At 45.4% G+C, this 15,501-nt stretch overlaps 1 protein-coding gene across 1 annotated transcript in view; it reads right to left on the bottom strand.

Moving 5' to 3' along the window:
• LOC122549112 (patatin-like phospholipase domain-containing protein 2) overlaps positions 1-15,501 on the bottom strand; it is a 134,339-nt gene that overhangs the window by 117,792 nt on the left and 1,046 nt on the right. Inside the window, exons 2-5 of the mRNA XM_087973728.1 lie at positions 15,113-15,178; positions 9,526-9,732; positions 7,169-7,229; positions 1,473-1,649 (exon numbers count right to left, since the gene is read on the bottom strand). Of these exons, the coding sequence (XP_087829854.1) occupies positions 1,473-1,649; positions 7,169-7,229; positions 9,526-9,732; positions 15,113-15,178 (511 nt within the window). The remainder of the gene's footprint in view (positions 1-1,472; positions 1,650-7,168; positions 7,230-9,525; positions 9,733-15,112; positions 15,179-15,501) is intronic.

Here is a 15,501-nt window from a genome sequence, read left to right as displayed (position 1 = left end):
CAGCATCTGCAGCCCTCACTTTCTCTCTTTCATTTCACCCAAGTCTTGCTCTGAAAAGAAGGATACATTTCACACACTCGCACAGAGTGTGGAGCTGAAATACAGAAAGGGCAAGGAGTGTTGTGTCTGTGTGTAACAATAATTTCCATTCATTGTACACCTTCAGACAGAACATCCCAGCGTACCTCACTGGACACCAAGCCCAGGAGACAGACAGCTGGAGGTTCCAGTGTCAGGGCTGACAGGGGAACCCAGAATAAAGAGAATAGGAGATGAAAGGCAGACCTGGACATATTCAGGAGGAAAACCAGGAAGTGAAAGGGGAGTGGTACTCTGGAAATCTCAAAAAGGTGGATGTGGAGACAACTGGAGCTTTCCTTCCTGACTGAGATCAAGAGGGTTTTCTAGGGAAGCATGTCAAAAGATCTGAAGCAATGAGCAGTACTTGGAATTGAGGTACAGTTAGACACCATCAAAGGGAAAGGTAGGAAATGTCCAAGAGACTGACTGAGTTTGGCTTGCTCCTGCCCTTCCACGTAATTCACAACTCAGCAGTTAATCTGGGTCCAATTCAGTGCTTAAAACACATCTACCATTTTACAAGTACCATTCAGACAGGAAAGTTAACGTATCATTCTCACAGGCCAAGATATTTACCCCATTAACAATCCAATTGTTTTATTTCCTTTTCCCCCTGGAATGCTGTGAATGCTTGAGCTCATTCTGGAAGTTTCCAGTGCCCTTTTCCCGTTACCCTTACTCCCAATATGCTGCTCTGCCACTGGAGGCTGGAATTGTTTTTAAAGTGTTTATGTGGGTGTGGGTGTTGCTGGCTGGGCCAGCATTTATTGCCCAACCCTTAGTCATAGAGTCATAAAGCATGGAAACAGACCCTTCAGCCAAACTTGTCCATGCCAGCCAGACATTCCAAGCTGACCTAGTTCCATTTGCCAGCACTTGGCCCATATCCCTCTCAACCTCCCTATTCACATACCCATCTGGATGCCTTTTAAATGTTGTAATTGTACCAGCCTCCACCACTACCTTTGGCAGCTCGTTCCATACACGCACCACCCTTTGTGTGAAAAAGTTGCCCCTCTCACCTTAAATCTATGTCCTCCGGTTTTGGACTTCACCACCCTCGTGGGGAAAAGGGCCTTTGCTGTTCACCCTATCCATGCCCCTCGTGATTTTATAAATCTCTATAAGGTCATGCCTCAGCCAGCGACACCTCACCCTCAAGGTGGTGGTGAGCTGCCTTCTTGAATCACTGCAGCTTATTTGGAACTGGGACACCCAGAATGTCGTTGGGGAGGGAGCTCCTGTATTTTCACCCATTGACACTGAAGGAACTGCTCAGTTCCATTAATAAACTGTCCTTTGTACACCAGCTAACTAACAATATGTGGAAAGAAAAATACCAATGGGGCCTTCAGAGAATGAGGATAACCAGTAAAATATGAAATTGGTACCTCCAAGGATCTGGGTCTTGTGTTGAGATGGTCTGTCTTGGAGAGAGCCAACCTTGAAGCATGTCTCCTGTTCCAGCTGCTTGGTGTCTTGCCCACCCCTTTGTGAGGGAGTGTGAGGGTTACAGCACTGACTTGATAGAACCTTGGATACTATCAAGGCATCTGGACTCAGCAGGTCTAGGAACAAGGACAGCATTTCGACCAAGACTTGGCAACAATAGAAAGCCTCCCCAACCTTTATCTGGCCATCTGTTGCTGAGATCCATATGTTCAATGTATGACCAGATGAGTCACAAAACGTCGAAAAACCATCTAAACCTTCATTAACTAAATGCTTTCAACATTTCATTATGGAAGCGTATTTGAAGGAGAATGCCAACAGATATGGCATTATAGATGGTGGTAACATCATCAAGTTGGTAATAACTCTGGCTCCCATCTACACCCAGGTCTGAATATTTCATCAAGCCTCCTTCCTGTCAGTCAACCTCCAATTATATAAATGATCTCGATGATAGGACAGAAGGTATCATCGCTGACAACACAAAGGTGGGTAAGAAGTAAGTTGTGAAGGAGACTACAAAAGTATATAAGTGAGTGAGTGGACTGACGATTTGTGAAATGCAGTATAATGTAGGAAAACGTGAAATTATCCATTTTGACAGAAAGAGCAAAAAAAGCACATTACCTAAATGGTGAGAGATCGCAGAGCTCAGAGATGCAAAGAGATCTGGATATCCTTGTAGGTGAATCACATAAGGTTCATCTGCAGGTACAGCAGGTAATCAGGAAAGTTCATCATTTATTGTGAAAGAAATTGATTCCAAAGTAGGGAGGTTACGTATCAGTTAGACAGGACTCTGTTGAGACCACATTTGGAGCACTGTGTACAGCTTTGGTCACCTTATTTAAGGAATGATATAAATGCATTGGAAGCAGTTTACCGATTTTTGAGATTGCAGTCAAATCAGCCACAATCTTATTTAATGACAGAGCAGCCTCAAGGCACCTGTTGTTTAGATTAGATTAGATTACAGTGTGGAAACAGGCCCTTCGGCCCAACAAGTCCACACCGCCCCGCCGAAGCGCTACCCACCCATACCCCTACATTTACCCCTTACCTAACACTACGGGCAATTTAGCATGGCCAATTCACCTGACCTGCACATCTTTGGACTGTGGGAGGAAACCGGAGCACCCGGAGGAAACCCACGCAGACACGGGGAGAACGTGCAAACTCCACACAGTCAGTCGCCTGAGGCGGGAATTGAACCTGGGTCTCTGGCGCTGTGAGGCAGCAGTGCTAACCACTGTGCCACCGTGCCGCCCAGTTGTCTTACTTCATTACTCATACTTTCAAATGGAAACAAACACCCTGGTTTTTAAGCTGTCTCCTTAACCTCTTGAATCACCCTCAGAATCTTACATTTCAATGAGATCACCTCTCATTCTTCTAAACCCCAGAGTACAGGCCCAATCTACTCAACCAGGAATCTAAACCCCAGAGTACAGGCCCAATCTACTCAACCAGGAATCTACACCCCAGAGTACAGGCCCAATCTACTCAACCAGGAATCTACACCCCAGAGTACAGGCCCAAATCTACTCAACCAAGAATCTAAACCCCAGAGTACAGGCCCAATCTACTCAACCAGGAATCTAAACCCCAGAGTACAGGCCCAATCTACTCAACCAGGAATCTAAACCCCAGATTACAGGCCCAATCTACTCAACCAGGATCTACACCCCAAAGTACAGGCGTTCGGGACACCACCCATGCCCTCCACCTGCTCCATGATTTTCGCTTCCCCGGTCCCCAACGCCTTATTTTCACCATGGACATCCAGTCCCTGTACACCTCCATCCCCCATCACGAAGGACTCAAAGCCCTCCGCTTCTTTCTTTCCCGCCGTACCGACCAGTACCCTTCCACTGACACCCTCCTTCGACTGACTGAACTGGTCCTCACCCTGAACAACTTCTCTTTCCAATCCTCCCACTTCCTCCAAACGAAAGGAGTAGCCATGGGCACCCGCATGGGCCCCAGCTATGCCTGCCTCTTCGTAGGATATGTGGAACAATCCATCTTCCGCAACTACACTGGCCCCACCCCCCACCTTTTCCTCCGCTACATCGATGACTGTATCGGCGCCGCCTCGTGCTCCCACGAGGAGGTTGAACAGTTCATCCACTTCACCAACACCTTCTACCCCGACCTCAAATTCACCTGGACAGTCTCAGATTCCTCCCTCCCCTTCCTCGACCTTTCTATTTCTATCTCAGGCGACCGAATCAACACGGACATCTACTACAAACCAACCGACTCCCACAGCTACCTGGACTACACCTCCTCCCATCCTGCCCCCTGTAAAAACGCCATCCCATTCTCCCAATTCCTTCGACTCCGCCGCATCTGCTCCCAGGAGGACCAGTTCCAAAAACGCACATCCCAGATGGCCTCCTTCTTCAAGGACCGCAATTTCCCCCCCGACGTGGTCGACGATGCCCTCCACCGCATCTCTTCCACTTCCCGATCCTCTGCCCTTGAACCCCGCCCCTCCAACCGCCACCAGGACAGAACCCCACTGGTCCTCACCTACCACCCCACTAACCTCCATGTACAGCGCATCATCCGCCGCCATTTCCGCCACCTCCAAACGGACCCCACCACCAAGGATATATTTCCCTCCCCTCCCCTATCAGCATTCCGTAAAGACCACTCCCTCCGTGACTCCCTCGTCAAATCCACACCCCCCACTAACCCAACCTCCACTCCCGGCACCTTCCCCTGCAACCGCAGGAGGTGTAAGACTTGCGCCCACACCTCCCCCCTCACCTCCCTCCAAGGCCCCAAAGGAAACTTCCATATCCGCCACAGATTCACCTATACCTCCACACATATCATCTATTGCATCCTTTGCACCCGATGTGGCCTCCTCTATATTGGGGAGACAGGCCGCCTACTTGCGGAGCGTTTCAGAGAACACCTCTGGGACACCCGGACCAACCAACCCAACCACCCTGTAGCTCAACATTTCAATTCCCCCTCCCACTCCACCAAGGATATGCAGGTCTTTGGACTCCTCCATCGTCAGACCACAGCGAAACGACGGTTGGAGGAAGAACGCCTCATCTTCCGGCTAGGAACCCTCCAACCACAAGGGATGAACTCGGATTTCACCAGTTTCCTCATTTCCCCTCCCCCCAGCCTGTCTCAGTCTAATCCATCAAATTCAGCACCGCCTTCCTAACCTGCGATCTTCTTCCCGACCTCTCCGCCCCCACCCCAGTCTGACCTATCACCCTCACCTTGACCTCTTTCCACCTATCACATTTCCGACGCCCCTCCCCCAAGTCCCTCCTCCCTATCTTTTATCTTAGCCTGCTGGACCAACTTTCCTCATTCCTGAAGAAGGGCTTATGCCCGAAACGTCGATTCTCCTGTTCCCTGGATGCTGCCTGACCTGCTGCGCTTTTCCAGCAACACATTTCCATCACAGGCCTAATCTACTCAACCAGGAATCTAAACTCCACAGTACAGGCACAATCTACTCAACCAGGAATCTAAACCCCAGAGTACAGGCCCAATCTACTCAACCAGGAATCTAAACCCCAGAGTACAGGCCCAATCTACTCAACCAGGAATCTAAACCCCAGAGTACAGGCCCAATCGACTCAACCAGGAATCTACACCCCAGAGTACAGGCACAATCGACTCAACCAGGAATCTAAACCCCAGAGTACAGGCACAATCGACTCAACCAGGAATCTACACCCCAGAGTACAGGCCCAATCTACTCAACTAGGAATCAGCTGACTGAACCTTCTCTGAACTACCTCCAATACAAGCCGATCCCTCATCAAGGAATCCAACCCTCAACATACTTCTCCAGATGTGGTCTTATCAAAGCCCCATACAATTAAAGCAAGATCACCCTATTCTTCATTGCTGCCCATCATTCAGATTGACCCACTTCACCACCCTGTTCCTTGGCTAACGAACATTACCACAGCTCATAGCCTTTGCAATATCCAGTGTCTCCAATCATTTGTTGATGTGACATGGGGATGATTTAACATCTCAATGCAATAACAGAAATTACTGGAAAAGTTTAGCAGGTCTGGCAGCAGCTGTGGAGGGAAAGCAGAGTTAATGGTTCGGGAGGGGGGTAAGGAGTAAATGATAGGTGAGGGGAGAGTCAAAGAGCAAGAAGAACCGTTGGACAGACAAAGGAGTCAATAACGATCTGGTTAGGAGGGCAAATAGCTGTTAATGGAGACTGTTAATGGAAAACAATGGGTGTGTGTAATAGCAGACCATGTGATAACAAGGCCTGGTGTATGGAGTTTGGGGTAACGTCATGGGAGAGCTCAAGCCCTAAAGTTGTTGAACTCGACAGTGAGTCCAGAATCCTGCAGCCTTCCCAAGCAGAAAATGAGGTGCTGTTCTTCCAGCTTGTGCTGAGCTTCACTGGGGCACTGCAGGAGGTTGGACAAACACAGCAAGCCAGGCAGCATCAGGAAGTGGAGAAGTCAATGTTTCAGATGGAACCCTTCTTCAGAAACCTGCTGTGCTCTTCCAGCCTCCTGCTTGTCTACCTTGGATTCTGGCATCTGCAGTTTCTTCGTCTCTCACTGGAGCACTGCAACAAGCCTGAGACAGAGATATTGGCCAGGGAACAGGGTGGTCTGTTGGAGTGGCAGGCGTCTTGAAACTCAGGATCTGTTTTGCAGGCAGAGCAGAGATGTACTACATAGCAGTCACCCAGTCTACACTTAGTTGCCCCAGTGTAGAGGAGACCACATTATGAATACAATAGATTAGATTGTAAAAAGTGCAGGTAAAGTGCTGCTGTATGTCTGGACCCTTGGACACTGAGGAGGGAGGAAATAAATGGACAGGTGTTACCCCTTCTACGGTTGCAGGGGAAGGTGCCATGGGGCTGTGGGGGGTTGTTGTGAGTGAAGGAGGAGTGGACTAAGGTTTCTGTTTCTGTTTCTGATTTACAGCATCCACAGTTCTTTCTGTTGACATTTCAATGCATTATTTTAATAAAAAGTATGAGAGGAAAGAAAACGTGCTATTGCCAACCAACAGGAGTCCAAAGATACAGAGAAAGAGACTGTTCGGGAAAGTCAGATCACGTGTCACGTGCCAGAGGGTGAAGGGATGCTGACACTGGATGTTAGTGAACTCATGGTTGCTCTGAAATTAAACTGACTGTGAGCTAGATTGCAATCTACTTTAGGACTCTCAGTGAGTGACACCAGGTAAAAGAGAAACTATCTAGTTGCTGCATATTCAATGAAAGGAAACTAAATGCAGCTATAGCAACCCAATTGTGAACAAGGGGTCTTCACAAAGACAGAACATTAACACTTCACTGAGGTTCAGGAGGCTTGAAGGATATCGAGAACAGTGAGAGCTTGAATCCTTTTATGATGTTTGTCATTAATTCTTTCCAAACTGTCTTTTGTAATCTGTCACATTCTTCCTCCTTTAATAAACATCTTATTCCACGTTAAAAGTATACCAGCAGCCACTTGTGTGTTCAATAACTGATCTCCATGGTTAAAAAGGAGCAACGCTGGGAACTAACAAGCTGGGTTTCACTCTGGAATGGGACTTGTTCAGTAAGCACACCACCTGGAATTGTAACAACTTACAATCCTGACCCACATGAATCCAGACTCACCATTCTGCAGCAAGTAGTGCAGGGCATCACGATAACCATTCCAGAGAAACCTCCGCAGAATCTGAAACACAAAGTGTCACTGTTACAGGTTCCACACACAGGCCAAAGAACCACCAGGAGCTGCTTCCTGCTTCACTGGGCAGTGAGCCACTAACCACTCATTCCTACGTCAGGAGGGAGTGGCACTTCACTGGCACAGACAGGCATGGAAGGCTCCAAGTCTGATCAGCCCATTTGGCCATCTTAATGCACAGCTCCAGGGCAAGTGGAACTGAACCTGTTCTTTCTGGCCTGGGCGAGGGGCACAATCAGAGTGTCACAACGTACAGCCCCGATTCACATGAATCTGCAGCAGGTGGTGTAGGTCATCACTATAACCATTCCAGAGAAAAGCCACAGTGATGCTCCCAATGGACAACCTACCCAACAAATCACTGCTCAAGCTCACTGCATCACCAATCTCCACTCAATTCCACTAACCCTCCAGACAGGACTAACAAGGTATAGATGACATGAAAGAAAACGTTTTCACACAGTTGGGGTCTGGGGTGCACTGCCTGGAAATGTGTTGAAGGGAGGTTCAGTTGAGGCTATTGAAGAGGACATTGTATTGTCTTTTGGATAATAATGGTGTGGGGAAATGAGAGGGAACTGGCCCGAGACAATGGAGCCAGACTTGCTATTAACAACTGATTAAATCACAGAGACAGGGCAGGCATGATGGGCCAAATAGCCTTCTTTTGCACCGTAGTAATTCTGAGACTTTGTGATTCAGGGACAGGAGAAAAGTCATGGAGTCAGACAGATCTCCAGCACGGAGGAAGGTTTTTCGGCCCATCGTGTGCGCTCTAATCAAAAACCACCACCTAACTATTCTAATCCCATTTTCCAGCACTTGGCCCATGGCCTGGTATTCCTTGGCAATGAAAGTGTATAATCTAAATACTCCTTAAATGCTGAGGGTTTCTCCCTCGTCGATCCTTACAGGCACTGAGATCCAGATTCCCATCACCCGCTGGGTGAAAACATTTTTCCTCACAACTCCTGTAAACATTCTGCCCCTTGGTCACTGATCCCTCCATCAAAGGGAAACATTTCTTCCTGTCTTCCCGATCAATGTCCCTCATCAGCGTATGCATCTCAATAATGTCTTCTCTCAACCTCCTCTGCTCTAAGAAAACAATCCCAGTTTGTCCAATCTGTCTCCATAACAGAAATCCCTAGCCCAGGGAACATCCTGGTAAATCTCCTCTGCATCCTCTCCAGTGCTACCACTTCCCTCCTATAATGTGGGGTCAGAACTCCACACAATACTCTAGCTGTGACCTAACCAACTTTTTATGCCATTCAGCATCACCTCCTTGCTCTTAAACTCTATGCCTCGGCTTATAAAAGGCAAGGAACCTATTTGCCTTCTGAACTACTTTACCTACCTGTGCTGATACCTTTTGGGAGTGGTGTACCTGTACACCGAGGTCCCTCTGATCCTCAGTGCTTCCCTCATCATGTATCTCCTTGCTATGGGTTGTCCCACCCAAGTGCATCACCTCACATTTATCCAGACTGAACTCTATTTGCTATTGATCAACCCAACCAGCCCATCAATACCTTCCTGTAATCTGAGGCTATCCTCCTCATTATTTATAACCCTCAACTCTTGGAATATCTGCGAACTTACTGATCAACCCTTCTACATTCGATTCTAAATCATTTACACAAATCACAAACAGCAAGGTCCCTAACACTGACCCATGTGGGACCCCCATTGGATGCAGAAAGTTGAGTGCCTTCTTGCACACTCTATCCTCCTTTTGAGCCTATGCTGTTTTTTTTTTAGCCCTCGGTAGACTTCATAAGCCTCCCTTTTTCTCTTAACCCAATGCTGCATATTCACCTTTTGTCTTCATTGGAATACGTTAGCGCTGTACTCTCCATATTTCCTTCTGAAATATATCCCATTGTTCTGAGACAGATTTACTTGAAAGTACCTATTCCCAATCCACTCTGGCCAAATCATGTCTGATCTTATTAACACCAGCTTTCCGCTAGTTTACAACTTTGATTTCAAGCCCATTCTTGTCCCTTTCTATAACTCTGTTAGATTCAAGTTTGTTATGATCGCTGGCTCAAAATGCTCCCCATTGCTACTTCAACCACTTGCCCAGCCTTATTACCCAAGATTAAACTCAGTCACAGTGCTGGGAGCAGTCCTTTCACCAGAGGCTAGAAGGCAGAGAGAAAGGGATAGGAAGATGACAATGGCCTCGTGTCAGCTGGCCATCCATTGACTGTTGTTGAAAGGAGGTGAGAAGGAAGGGAACAGAGTGTGGAAGAGGGTCTCATGGGTGTCGGGTTACCTTAGATTGAGGTGGGAAGAGAGCGGATGAAACACGATGCAGGTTCTCAGGCGATAACACGAAGCTACATTTCCCAAACCAGATGAGGAAGCAGTCAGCAGCGTTCCTGGGACAAATATCCATCTCTCCTGCAAACGGTGAAATAGTGATGGTGTTTCTCGCATTGTCTAAAGGCTGCATGTTGGTAAACCCTCCGTCAACATATCGCTGCCAAAGGAATCGCAGATACTAACATTCACTGTCACCCAAAGCATGGTCCAACCCAGACTCACCATTGATTGCACTCCCTGGGCCTTGTTAAAATATTAAAAAATAAACCTGGACTCTCCAGTACAAGTTGTTCAAATGCTTTGAAATCTCGCAGAGTAAAAACAGAAGCAAGCATGTTTGCAATCGGGTTGGGGGCTCAGGTTAACTATTTTATTCTTTTAACCTGATCCCCTCACCCCAATCACCGGGAGCTTAGAATTTTCTCACGTTTCAATAAATGAAACATTTTTCAGGAAACAGTTCTGATTAGAAGAGAAATTAACATTTCAAGATTACGTAGTTATAATCACACAATGTATAATCACTGGTCAATCTAATATTGTACTATCTTTCTTAACTGCAACAAATGTAGATTTTAGGATTATGTGACTCTGCTTAGCTTCACTTAATAAAGAAATGCACTCTAGGGTTCTGAACAGAATGAAGGTTCAAGCTTTCTTGAGCTGCTGCAGTCCATGTGCTGTGGGTACACCGACAGTGATGTCAGGGAGGGAGTATGGGGATTTTCACCCATTGACAGTGGAGGAACAGCGATGTATTTCCAAGTCAGGATGGTGAGTGGCTTGGAGGGGAACTTGCTGGTAATAATATTCCCATGTATCTGCTGCCCTTGTCCTTCTAGATGGAAGTGGTCATGGGTTTGGAAGGTGTGTTCTGAGGATCATGAGTGAAATCCTACAGTACAGTAGATATGTACTATTGAGCATTGATGGTGGATGGAGTGGATGTTTATAGTGCTAATAAACAGGCTGCTTTGTCCTGGATGGTATTAAGCTTCTTGAGTATTGTTGGAATTGCCTTCATCCAGGCAAGTGGGGAGTATGCCATCAGACTCCTGATTTGTACCTTGTAGATGGATTTGGAGAGTCAGGAGGTGAGTTACTCACCACAGTATTCCTAGCCTCTGACCTGTTCTTATGGCCGCTATATTTATATGGTGAGCCCAGTTAAGTTCTTTGTCAATGGTAACCCCAGGATGTTGAAAGTGGGAGATTAGGTGATGGTAACACCATTGAATGTCAAAGGCCAGTGTTTAGATTGGTTCTTATTAGTGATGGTCATAGCCTGGTGCTTGTGTGACTCAAATGTTACTTGTCAGCCCAAGCCTGGATACTGCCCAAATCTTGTTACATTTGAGCATGGCCCTGCTTCAGTATCTGAGGAGTCATGAATGGTGCTGGACACTGTGCAATCATTGGCGAATATCCCTACTTCTGACCTTATGCTGGAGGGAAGGTCATTGATGAAGCAGCTGAAAATTGTTGGGTCTAGGACACTACCCTGAGGGACTCCTGCAGAGATGTCCTGGAGCTGAGATGTCAGACCTCCAACAATATATTCGATTGAACTGCACTCAGCTAATTACATTCTTAACCATCCCATTATAACCAGGAGATCCTCTTCAATTGTTTCCTTCCCATTGTACGCAATTACCCCATATACCTCAAATATCTATTCTTCACCCACAAAACCCCACCATAGGCTGCAAGATCCATTGTGTATGACAGATGGTTGGTAACATACAATACAGCTGTATCATGTTTCACTGGAGGATGAAATCATTGCTTACACCAATGTCTCACACCCTGGCCTGTAAACAATATTGTGATGTCTCTTCACAAACTCGCATATCCATATGAAGATGTTGGAGTTATCCTGGCTCAAGTTGAGATAATTGTCTACATGCTCACTGACTGTGTTGTATCATTTTCTTCTTTCTTTTCAACAAGGTAACATGTATATGTGGTTGAGTGATGGAGCAACAGAGTGTAGCCACCAGTGAGGGTAAACCTTGAGAAGTGCCATGTAGATTTAACATGACTACCTGAAATCTTGGTAAACAAGTTTGTGTTTAATGATCATAGACAGTGCATGACAAACAGTACCTTCTCCAAGACCATTAGATTGAGGGAAGTGAGGGGAGAGCTGGCTTGTTGAACACCCCACTTCCTGGACAACCTGGAAAGGTACAGTGTACTGAAGGCAATGTGTTGGGAAAATACCAAACATCCTGAATACCACCATTAATGTGTCAATGACTGCTGCACTAGTGGTGTCTTGGAGTTGGTTCACAAAGGGGATTTTGGTGATATAGCTACCATGAAATAATGGAACATATCAGTTACAACTTTGCACCATGACTCAGAAAGAACCTCATGTGGAGTGAGAGGTTCTCTCGGAAGCTGAAGTTGTTCACTTGATCAAGGTTCTTACTGCTGCTGCGTCAGTAGATGGGTCACATGACAATCTCTCTTCTTATTTCTGCACATGGTCACCATTCGCCTAGCTTTTAATGCTCATATGAAATATCTTTTAGTGTTAAAAGTGCTATATTAATACAGTTGCTACTGTTTTAACACTTTATTTAAATGCAATTTGTGTTAAGTGATCAACAGGCAAACTGGCCATGCATAATATGTAGTTTAATGAGTTAGAGATCTGGCAGGTAAAGATAAAGTTGCTCACTCAGTAACTTGAGGATATTCTAATAGACTTTCCACACCAGCGTCCAACTTCAATCCTGATGGAATGATGGTAGAAGGAGAATGAAGAAGAAAGAAAAGCTACCCGAGTGGACAAGCACCAGCTCAGGAGCCATTCTCTACTGCCATCTTGGAAGGGGTGCACACCTTCTTTCTTCTTTATTTGCTCTTTTCCCTTTCTTTTTTAGTTTTCTTTAGTTTTTTTGCCTCTCCACTTACGTTCGAGAGGGAGCTTGGTTGTGGAGGCAGCGGTGGCAATAGCAGTGGCTGGGGGCCCAGAGCGGGGTCTTTGCCCGTCAGCCATGAGGTGGTTAGTGCGCCAAGGAAGACTCTGGTAGTCAGCGGCATCACGGAAGTGGCTAGGGCCCTGGAGTGGCACCAGAGTGGGACTCTGGTGGTCTATGGCAAGACAGCTGGTGAGCCCAGATGGTGGTCAGCAGTGCAGAGGCCCAGGGATTGAGCCATTATGGGGAAACTCAGCATGGAGTGACTGCAGGCCCAATGGCTAAAGCAGGACTGTAATTTGGAATTTTAACTTTATTTCTTACTCACTACATTATACTGGTAAGAGCTGTAATGTTGGACTTTTAACTTATTTCTTCATTTTTCTTTAATTGTCGCCATTCACCTTGTACCTAAGATGGGGCCGTGAATAGTGATATTGTACATTTTTCACTGTGCTCCTGTATACCTGTACCTGAGTACACGGGACAATAAAACCTAATTCTAAGAAAGTTTACAAAGTCAGCATTAGCTCCAAGGTACTCTTGTCCAGTCATGTGTGTGAGGAAGCTAGTTTCAAAGTTGCTCCTCATTGCAGTCCATCCAGAAAAGCATTTCACAGTTTCTGTCAGAACGGTAACCTTTTTGGTGACTGACAACTCCTCCCCAAATTGTTTACAATTGGGAATGTTGTTTTCTCCCTGTTGCGATATTTCGGGTCTCACAGACAGTATAGTTCACCACTGGAGGGCCCCTTGATCAGTACCACTGGCTCCCTCGCAGATTAAACACACCAGTTTAATCCACTTAGTCACAGTGGAATCAGGCCATTGCAGAACAGATGAGGAAAAGATGATCAAAAAGCTTAAACCAAGAATGTTACTTTCCCAGTGGGGAAGAGAATGTATTTGGCAGCATAGAATGGGGGCTGAAAACAGAAAGATGTACGCACAGGTATAACTTCATTCGATGGGAATTAAAGGTTTCACATTCTAACACTTAAATATGGAAACAGGACAGGATTGAGTAAATTACCAACCCAACAGGGCATCATAACTTTTTGGTTGTTGTTGGTGCCTATAACATTCTGACATGGTCTTTTCCCATCAGCACCTGATGCGAGGGGGGCAGGAAATGTTACCCTCTATCAGATTCTCCGCACCATTTACTGAAAACAGCAGAGCAATCAATTTATAAAAAACTCAAGAAATTCCAAAACACCATAAACAAACACAAAGACCTTTAAAAACAGCACAGAGTCGAGTTAATGTGACCTACAATGTTGATTTCAGGCACCAGTGAATAGAATGGCATATTAAGAGCACAAGGACGCCATGGGATCATGTGGCTCAGAGCAAGAAATGGGAAACAACAGGATTAACATTGACAGGCTAAATCCTCTCTTTGTAAAGCATAGCGATCGATACATGTTTCTCATCCAGCAATCTGCAGATACACAGACCACAAACAGACCCTGAGGCATGGTAACTGGGAGCAACCAAGCTGCACAGACTTAATATTTACAATAGATCACAGAGACACCAGGAAGAGTCAAAGGTCCTTAAGGAGAACAGGCAGAAAATCAGAAAAGGAGGAAAAATGAAAGTCTCAAGCCAAGACCCTGGGTAGAACCTGGAATTTCACTAACTTTAAAATCCTTAAACACATTGCTTAAAATTAAGACAGACATTTTGCATTACATGATCTAATGATACAAGTTTGAAGTCTTGAAAATAATTAATTTCTTATTAAATAATTTAAATGCTTTGTAGCCTCCCCCGCCTTTGACTACCCATATTTAAAGTGTCTATCTGCATGCATTTCCTGTCCACAGCACCATACTTCCTGTTGTCAATGTGTTAAATGATGTGACTCTAAAAAGTACACAGAGAAAGAAACATGGAGGGTTTTGAGCACAAGTCAAAGGTGGCAGGACAGGTTGACAATGCCATTAAATAAACCACAGACCTTTGGAAATCAGGATAAAATGTCAAAAATTAGGAAGGCGTTCCATACTGATACAAAACATGCCTTCAGGTAAAGTGCTATGTCCATCTGGGCACTACACTCGGGAAAAGTATAGGAGGGATTTACCAGAACAGCTTGTAGGGTGAGGGGGTTTCAAATGAGTGGACAGATGGGAGAAATTGGAATTGTTTTCTTCAGAATAGAGAAGGCCAAGTGCAGATTTGTTAGAGAAGCTCAAAATCATGACGGGGTTTTGGATAGAACAAACATAACTATGAACTATGAACAAACAAGAACCATATCCAACTGTCAGTCACTATTTGAGATCACAAGGTAAAAGCAGTTGACAAAAGAACCAGCAGGAACTCAAGGATTTAATTCTCAATAGTGTGGAGGGTTTGGAATGCACTGCTTGGAGTGTATTGAGTCCAGAATCAGTGGCATCTTTGAAAGTGAATTGAATAAATACTTGAAGAACAATCTTTCAGTGATGCTGGGAAAGATTGGGAGGTGGGATAAATGAATTTCTCTTTGAAGGAGTCAATAGAATGGGTCCTTTTGTCTTCTGTTACTAAAAGGCAAAAAATATTTTTCCAGCCACAAAGCTGCAGCACAGTCTCCAGAATGGGTCAGTGACTACATACCACACCACGGAAAGCTGGAGGGATCAGGCCACAGTAAATAGGAACAAAACAGCTACACAGCAATGCCTGTGTGAAGGAGAGATACATTTGTTACTTATCTTCATGACATTATCAAGTCTTCATCTTTTACAATTCAACTGAGGATGTACAAAGTTAAAAATCACACAACACCAGGTTATAGTCCAATAGGTTTAATTGAAGCACTAGCTTTCGGAGCGCTGCTCCTTCATCAGGTGTTGTGAAGTATAAGATGGGTAAGATGAATAAGATAAGACAAGATGGGTAACTGAGGATGGGTAAGATAGAAAATATCCAATCAAATAGGTTCCAGGATGTGGACAATCTAAAAACAGATAATAGACCCTAACAATTCTAATCATTTTACTAAC

The sequence above is a fragment of the Chiloscyllium plagiosum genome, unplaced genomic scaffold (assembly GCF_037043375.1).
Source record: "Chiloscyllium plagiosum isolate Xiang-an unplaced genomic scaffold, Cpla_swu_hap1 HiC_scaffold_26, whole genome shotgun sequence".
Lineage (NCBI taxonomy): Eukaryota > Metazoa > Chordata > Chondrichthyes > Orectolobiformes > Hemiscylliidae > Chiloscyllium > Chiloscyllium plagiosum.
The sequence above is the reverse complement of the archived record's forward strand: the minus strand, read 5'-3'. Positions and strand labels throughout refer to the sequence as shown.